The sequence below is a fragment of the Schistocerca piceifrons genome, chromosome 7, assembly GCF_021461385.2.
Source record: "Schistocerca piceifrons isolate TAMUIC-IGC-003096 chromosome 7, iqSchPice1.1, whole genome shotgun sequence".
In the NCBI taxonomy this organism is placed as follows: domain Eukaryota; kingdom Metazoa; phylum Arthropoda; class Insecta; order Orthoptera; family Acrididae; genus Schistocerca; species Schistocerca piceifrons.
Window position 1 is genome coordinate 288,641,726 of NC_060144.1, and position 8,696 is coordinate 288,650,421.

An 8,696-nucleotide genomic window follows, 5' to 3' on the forward strand; every position below is an offset into this window, starting at 1 on the left:
GTAACATAACGACTTCATTCACATAAGTTTTCATACTGGCTGAAATAAAATTTTACATGAAGATAATCGGTATTTGAGAAGTTTTGTAGATATTGAACTAAAGATAAAAATTAAGCAACCTCTTAAGTATTCTGGAGAGGTTAGTATTAACAAAGTAATAAATGAGAAACAATGTTCGAAATACAGTGTAAGATAGAGCCTCACGACCCTTGTCTTACCGTTATTAATATAGAAATATCTGTCATTAATTAGGTCAAAGTAGTGACGTGTGGTCTTTCTAATAGTGGAGATGAGAAACTTCTTTTCCGACTGTCATTCATGCATGTGATGACCAGCCGAAGTAGTCCGATAATAATGCATTTTATGTATTTTATATGTTAACGAGTTGTTTACGTCATACCTCCAACTAATCGTCGTTGACTTGTCATTAAATGTGTAAACGTTTGAAAATATGGTTAATGTGTGGTTAGTTACAGTTCTCACAGGAACATCGTTCTGTTTATGACGTTATATCTTGGGATGAGCAATGAATGTGTTGCATGACTAGCTGCCACTGTAACGATACGCCAGATATGGATCATTCCCTCCGTATGACACTTTACGTTCGTCGTGCATATTTCCTGATTCTGCCAATGTGTTTCTCTCTATTTTGCTTTGTGGAATATTTTCAAACATCAGCTATGCGTACTACAAAATATGCCTCGCCGTTACTTCCTGTATACCATGGGTTTCTTGAAACATAGTTCCATTTAGAGTTTTCAGCAAAGCTTGTACCTGGTTTGCTCAGTGTCATTTTGTCCTTAAGATTCACCTTATTTACTGTGAACTTATTTCTAGTGTTTATATGTGTAACATATATCACAAGATGGTAGAAAAACAAGTGTTCAGTGATGCAGTATATTTAATATCGTTCTGTTGTCATGACACAGGTTGCGACACAGCGTAGACTTAGCCGTAGTAGACGGCCCTGGCAGCGGGGTAGGCGCTGTAAGCGGCGGCGTAAGCGGCTGGGTACGCAGCGGCGGTGTAGGCAACGGGGGCGGCGGCTACAGCGGGGGCGGTGTAGGCGACGGGGCCGGCGGCCACGATGCCGGCCGAGAGCAGGCCGGGGGCCGGCTTGGGGGCGGGGCTGGCCAGGCAAGCGGCCGCCAGGGCGAGCACGACGAACACCTGCAACGCACACGTCACGTTAAATACCTCTGGTTCTCCACCGTTCTGAGACCGCTACCTCTACGAATCGTAAGGACAACCATGGTGGGCCACACTCCACTCCCCACTGTCATCAGCTTTAGTGACAAAACTTTAGAATGAGAAAGACCTTTCTCCGCTCATTTCAATTTATAAAATGAAGAACTCTAAATTATATATACCCTTTGTATTCATTTCATTAAGCCAGGAGCTAATGAGTCAATTAGATAATTTGTACAGCTTATTTATAACTTCTATTTTACAGAATGATGCAGTTCCCAGTGAATCGCCATACCTGCAATAACTTCTGAGAAAAGAAAGCTAGCTATAAGATGTCACAGCCCCTTTTCCTCCGCTCATCGCCAGCATTGTTTCAAAAATGAATGTCTTAGAAACTTAGCGAACGGCGACACTTTCTGCAGGATCCGTCTATCATTTTGCAGGACAATATTCGGGCATTTATGACGTAGTTTGAGACTGATTTCTTCGATCGATGGGACTGGGAAGAGCTGTACCACCCACCGCAATCCTCGCGACTTAAGCTCTTGTAATTTAAACGTGATTCCTATGACGAAGAAAGCACATTCGTCGGGCAGTAGACTGCTCTACTCGAAATATCAGTATCCACTAAGAATATCCTATGACTTCCACATTGCTGGCGACGTGTTGTATACATTATTGGTGACTATTCTGAAGGACAGTTTGTTGTGGCGTAACAAGACAGCCACGCCACTCTGAAGTAGCCGAAAGGCACGTGCTAAGCTCACGCAGATTAGAGATAGGTCTGAAACAGGATACGTAATGAATGCTATAAAGAAAAGTACGTAGCGGGAATACTTAACTTTAATCCATCATTTGTATACATCGTTCTTGACGAGACAAGTGAGACTCTTTAGATACAAGCTATGTAAGGCTAATGGCGCCTTGCTAGGTCGTAGCCAATGACTTAGCTGAAGGCTATTCTATCTGCTCTGCAAATGAGCGAGGCTTCGACAGTGTGCATCGCTAGCTACGTCGTCCGTACAACTGGGGCGAGTGCTAGTACGTCTCTCTAGACCTGCCGTGTGGTGGCGCTCGATCTGCTATCACTGAAAGTGGCGACACGCGGGTCCGACATGTACTAATAGACCGCGGCCGATTTAAAGCTACCACCTAGCAAGTGTGGTGTCTGGCGGTGACACCACACAGTTAAACGTTGAAACATGACTATTTTATACGAATTGTAAATATATAGCTGCCATTAATAAAGCTCGAGCCATTGCACGTAAGTACTGTTACTCATTGCACCGGTTCGAGGTTCTTTATATCTTAATCAACGTTTTTAGGAGTGAGAAGTAACTAAGTGTTATGAAATAAGCAGTGTTATGAAATAAGCATGGCTTCTGACATTAAAATGGGCTACCAATGCAGTGTATATCGTTTGCGATCCAACTCTCAGCTTCTCGAAATTAATATACATCATAATGCCGTAGATAAATATCACTTTTCATTCAAGTATTTTCCGTGTCAACAAACATCACCAACAGTCATATACATTAAGATATTTTATTTTATTCTGACAGCAACCAGTTTCGGCAATTCATTTTGCCATCTTCAGGCCCCCACCCCTTTTATCCAAATAAACAATAGCTTCGTGTTGCATATATAACATGAGAATGCTTCGCGTTTTGAAAAAATTGTTTGTTTCATAAATTCTTGATTAGAGACAAAATACATAGGTGTTCAATGTTACATAGCCGTTCAATGATAAAACTTATCTTCGGTGACACTGTACTCCTAAATTAGCATTTTAACCTTTTTGACAGTGCTAATACATGTTTGAAACCTAAAACTGCTTTAATGTTGCGCTTTAATGAGTCGTAGGTGTGAAATCAAACGAATCAGTATTGCGTGTTATTCACGCTGGTACAGTTCTCTAATGTATGACGGTCACCACGAAGCAGATAGTTTTTGAATGTTCCCTTGAACAACAGTAAATATTTTTCATTCTAAGTCAGACATGCCTCTGTCAAGGAATAAAACACTGGACACATAGGCAAAAGTATTTATATCGATTTGAAATGTGAGTGATGCTGAGTATGTGTACTGTCATCAGACTATTACACTGTGGTTCAAATGGCTCTGAGCACTATGGCACTCTACTTGTGAGGTCATCAGTCCCCTAGAACTTAGAACTACTTAAACCTAAATAACCTAAGGCCATCACACACATCCATGCCCGAGGCAGGATTCGTACCTGCAACCGTAGTGGTCGCGCGGTTCCAGACTGTAGCGCCTAGAACCGCTCGGCCACCCCGGCCGGCTCTTACACTTTGAGATCCGTGTTATCATTCGCTTTCTACAAAGCAAACTTCATGGGTCAAATAGCCATTACCGCAAAGTGAGGTCGCAGTTTATATACGAAACACCATCCCTTACATAAATAGGAACATTCCATATTAAAGAAAAGTATGTAGAGTGCTGTGCAGATGAAGCCTATACCTTTTACACGCAGGCGTTAAGTCGAGCTTCACGTATCAAACGTGTACAAAGCTGAACTCTCCATTTTATTTATACATTTTCTCTCCAAAGATAACTTGACATTTCAGGGAGAGAACAATAATGAAGGAATGGCGTCTGTGATCTTCCTCGTGAACTACATATTTTTATTTATTTATTTTACTTTTGCTGCACTTCAACTGGCTGCACGATCGGGACACGAGCGTATACTTAGAACTTTCCCTATCACTGTTACTTTCTACGCCTGTGAGTTGAAATACGTATTTCAGTCGTTCTATTACTTTTTCTCTCGAACTAAGCAAACTTTCCTTTCTCTCCAGCCTTTCCTTATTTACAGTAGATATTCCACCTTGCTGTCATCTGCCCGATGTATGGTATGAGGCCGTAGCGCGTTAACTTCATATAGAATGTGGAATGCCCTTGCCTTCCTCTAAACAAGTGAGCCACCATCTACGCTGCTACCGAAGTGAATAAGAAGCACTCCAAAAATAGCCTGCTACATGTCAGGAAAACATTTTTCAAAAAGTCAATACAGCAAGCGAAGTTACATTTGACGCACCCAGTTTGTTAGCCGAAGAGTGTTTTGCACACGACGCGACAGCTCCACTCCCCATCTGCTGAATAGATGAATTCATGCGTTTAAAAGACAGAACTTGCTTTCCATTTGATCTTACTACTGGGTCTCCCACCGCGCCTAAATTATTTACGCTTGTGACACGAAATTCATACCATTTGGTTCGGAGGCTGCGCGACAATGGAGACCTAATTATGTTACTTGGAAATTACGGATTGTGTTCGAACCTACCTACACTTCATAATATCACAGGTGAAGCTATTCTGCTCTGGCGTATGTATCGGAGAGTCAATGACACCCCACTACCAGCTCAGAAGAACTGCTGGCACCTTTATTCTACCACGTAGAAATTTAGATAGTCTACGCATAATACGCCTTCAGTGACTCGACAGAAAGGATATTCATCCTTCTACCGTCGAGATACGCCGTGAATGAAGGACCAGCCCAGTTCTGTTAGCAGAAGCGTTACTCACAGTCTTGAACATGTTGGGGTGGCTGTGTGGCTGCTTGCTGAACACACTGTGGCACACCGAGCAATGTCAGGCCCCTTATATACGGTCCGTCGCTGACGACGGGATCCGCCCGTCCGTCGCCAGGGCACGTAGACGCCGGCACGGAATCCAAAGCGCTGGACACGAGTTTACCTGCCAGCCCCGCCGCAACACGTTGCGCCAGTCTGCCTCGAAAACGGCTGCCCGTGTGCTCTGCATGCCAGAGGCCCGAAATCCTGTGCCTTGCCATTGTACTGTCTGATACTGCGCAACACGTAACACAGTAAATTTCGTTTGCGTTAGATCCACACGTATTTGTAAGAGAGACTGGAAAATGTCGCTTTTGTTTATGACCTACTAAACAAACTCCTAGCTTGTTTTATGGAATCGCACATAAATGTGACATACTGTTGTGGAAAGATTGTTCAGATTCGCCACAACCATCACATGATCGTGGTCAGAATAATAATTTTGAAGCTCAGAAATAATTTCGTTTCGAGGGAATTATCATATAACCAAAAGGCTATCGTACGATAAGAAATCGACAACGGCATATAGGGTCGTGATAGATGAGTAACTGCTGTTGCAGTGTGACTGATCAGAACATGTAGTGAGATAACAGTCCAATTTAAAGTCAACCAAATTAACTGTGTTGTACTAGAGTGTTCATATACTGCACCCTCTTCATTACTATAATAACAGTTGGAAGGGAATGAGTTACTGAACAATGTGGGCCAATAGACTCGCCGTCAGAACTTTAGAATTGGAGTATTTAACTTGGGTATAAGTTGGCATTCGAAACGTCATACGTTCACTATCTAACGGCTAATTTTACAATCAGCCAATCGAAAGCAAGCAATAATGAAGTGTAAATCAATAAATAGTACGGATTGGCGGCTTAGAAAGGAAAGATATTGGTGTGAAATTCCAAGGACACCGCGTGTGCAAAACAGGGATTAAAATCCTACGGTGAGTGCGAGTGAACTGAGAGTGTCGGATAATGAATGGGAAGTGCTCAGTGACGACATTTAAGGGTGTAAGATATCATAATTCCATGGTTATATGACCACATTTCCGCCAGCATTCAAGATTATAATACTTCCTAAACAGCATAAGCCTCTCTTCTCACATACGGTGCAGGTCAAATACCGGTAAACGGAAGATTAGGGATATTAAAGTTTAACGTCCCGTGGACGTTCAGGTCATTACTGACGGAGGACCAGCTCGAAATATTTCAGGCATTGGGAAGGAAATCGGTCATCCGCTTTCAGAGGAACGACCATGGCATTTGCCTGGAGCGATTTAGGGAAATCGCGGAAAATGTAAATCTAGATGATCGTACGTGGATTTGAACCATCGTCCTCCCGAATGCGAGTTCAGTGTGCTAGTCTCGCTCGGTTTCAAACGTTGACATCAAGGCAAACGCTTCCACAGGTATACCAACGTTAACTGTAGAATATCTTCAATGTCAGATAATTTTATAATGTGGCAAACTGTTTCCTTATATTTTATCAGTTATTTAGCTGGCCGTTACTGTGAGTACATCGTACAACCATCAAGACAAACATGTAACCTTCAACAATTACACTTTTTAGCTATCAACAATTCAGAATTTGAATAACGTAAAAGTGATACAGTGAGTTGTTAAAACCATATTTATTTAGTATTAATAAAAAAGTAAAAGTTAATTTCTAAACACAGAAGTTATTGACAGTTTTTTCTGTAAAAAAAAAAAAAAAAAATACGTACTGGTTTGTGAAGTCACATGGATTTCAGAAGCAAGCAATTCTATGTACATCCAGTGAAAACGATTTTACTTTCTTAAAGTTATTATGCTGAATACGCTTATTTTATTCAAGTCATGGTCACCATCTACAATTTTTACCAGCAAAAGTTCCCTCCATTATCAAACTGATAACTTCTTGATGACTGAGGATGTGTTCTATTGACTGATCCCTTCTTTTAGTCGAGTTGCTCCACAAATTACTTTTATCCTCAATTTGATTCAGCACTTCATTCGTTATTATCCATGTTTCACAAGATAATACAGCAAACAAATGCCTTCAGCAAACACTTTTTAACATTTAAAATTTATGTTCCAATTCAGGGTTTCTCTTTTCAAGACACATATTCTCGCTCTTGCCTTCCTTCTGCTTATACTCTCTCTAGTTCGAGTACCATCAGTTATTTTGATGCACAAACGGCAAAACCCATCTACTACTTTTGTGCCTCATTTCTTAACGTAAGCTGGCCGGAGTGACCGAGCCGTTCTAGGCACTACAGTCTGGAACCGCGCGACCGCTACGGTCGCAGGTTCGAATCCAGCATCGGGCATGGATGTGTATGATGTCCTTAGGTTAGTTAGGTTTAAGTAGTTCTAAGTTCTAGGGGACTGATGACCTCAGTAGTTGAGTCCCATAGTGCTCAGAGCCATTTTCTTAAAGTAATTTTCTGAGCATCGTCTAATTTAATTCGACTACCTTCCATTACCAATGTTTTATTTCTGTTAACTTCAACCTTATAACCTCTTATGTGCGGACCGTCCATTGCATTCCCCTACTTTTGCAAGTCATTTGCCACCTCTGACAAGTTTATAATGCCACTGACAAACCACAACATCTTTATTTCTTTCTCGTGAGCTTTAAGTCCCTTTATAAATTTTTCTTTGGTTTCCTTCTCCACTTTCTCCATGTACATACTCAATAACAGCAGACTACAACGCTTCCTCACATCCTTCACAACTTCTGTTTTCCTTTAATACCCTTCGAATCCCACAACTGCAGTCTGGTTTCTGCACAAGTTGTGGATAATATTTCGCTTCCGGAATTTGACATCCGATACCTAAAACGTATTTCTTCGAAGTCGGCAATAGTGGAGTTACATATCATTGATTCTACAGCGGCCGTCCCAAGAACAGGAACCTCAGGGTCATCTTACTGTTTTACACCATTTCCAGTTAGAGATTATTTCAAACATATTAAATATTCCAAAAAAAATTAGGCATCCCTAGTTTTAGTGTAAAATATGTTGGAATATTTTCCAAAAGAAAAATCTTGTCTGCTGCTACAAAATAAAAAAAAAATTAACATTACATGACATCATGAAGAAAAATATTTTGTTTCTTGAATCTGTGAAGAAAAACGCACACACATTGGGAATGAAAAAATATATGACCATTCGCAGAGTCTACAGAAGCTTATGATATATATTTTATTGCGAAAATATAAAAATATTCAGAGATAAGAAATAAAATACCGTAAGAATGTGAAACAGTTCCATCCGCCTAATGAAAAATATCATCGCTGAAGAATTTGCGTTCTGTCGGACCTCCTGGAAAATTCCAGCGAAAAATTGTTAACAAAATTATAAAATTAATTTTGGTGACACATCAGACATCGTTACTTCATCCTGTCACGTAATAACGCTATTTATTTGCGAGGGACTCCCTGCGCATTGTCGCCAGAATTTTATTTCCGACGGCTAGCCTTAATACGAGCGTGAATATTCCCTATTTACCCAAAACTTTTTTCTCGCTTTTACAGATCCTTAGTCACTTAACCATCGCCAAAATCACCCATAAAACTGCGCAAAACTAACTTTGGTATTCTGTGGCCAATATTTCAGTCGAAGTCGTGCAAAATATACTTGTGCCTATGGTTTTGTGAACCCAAAGTTTTATTCTACAAGAATATTGTCCTCAGCACTTTTCTAGAGACTATAAATCTACTCTGTAGGAATCAGCATGGATTTCGAAAACGACGATCATGTGAAACCTAGCACTCGCTATTTGTCCACGGGACTCAGAGGGCCATAGACACAGGTTCCCAGGTAGATGCCGTGTTTCTTGACTTCCGCAAGGCGTTTGATACAGTTCTCCACAGTAGTTTAATGAACAAACTAAGAGCATACGGACTATCAGACCAATTGTGTGATTGGATTGAAGA

At 41.0% G+C, this 8,696-nt stretch overlaps 1 protein-coding gene across 1 annotated transcript; it reads right to left on the reverse strand.

The window, feature by feature from the left end:
- Positions 1-883: 883 nt before the first annotated feature.
- Positions 884-4,770, reverse strand: LOC124805374 (cuticle protein 16.5-like). Its single transcript, XM_047265932.1, has 2 exons — positions 4,735-4,770; positions 884-1,170 (listed from the first exon to the last, which is right to left on the reverse strand). The coding sequence occupies exons 1-2, from the start codon at positions 4,744-4,746 to the stop codon at positions 949-951; spliced, it is 234 nt and encodes a 77-aa protein (XP_047121888.1). The 5' UTR covers positions 4,747-4,770; the 3' UTR covers positions 884-948.
- Positions 4,771-8,696: the final 3,926 nt, after the last annotated feature.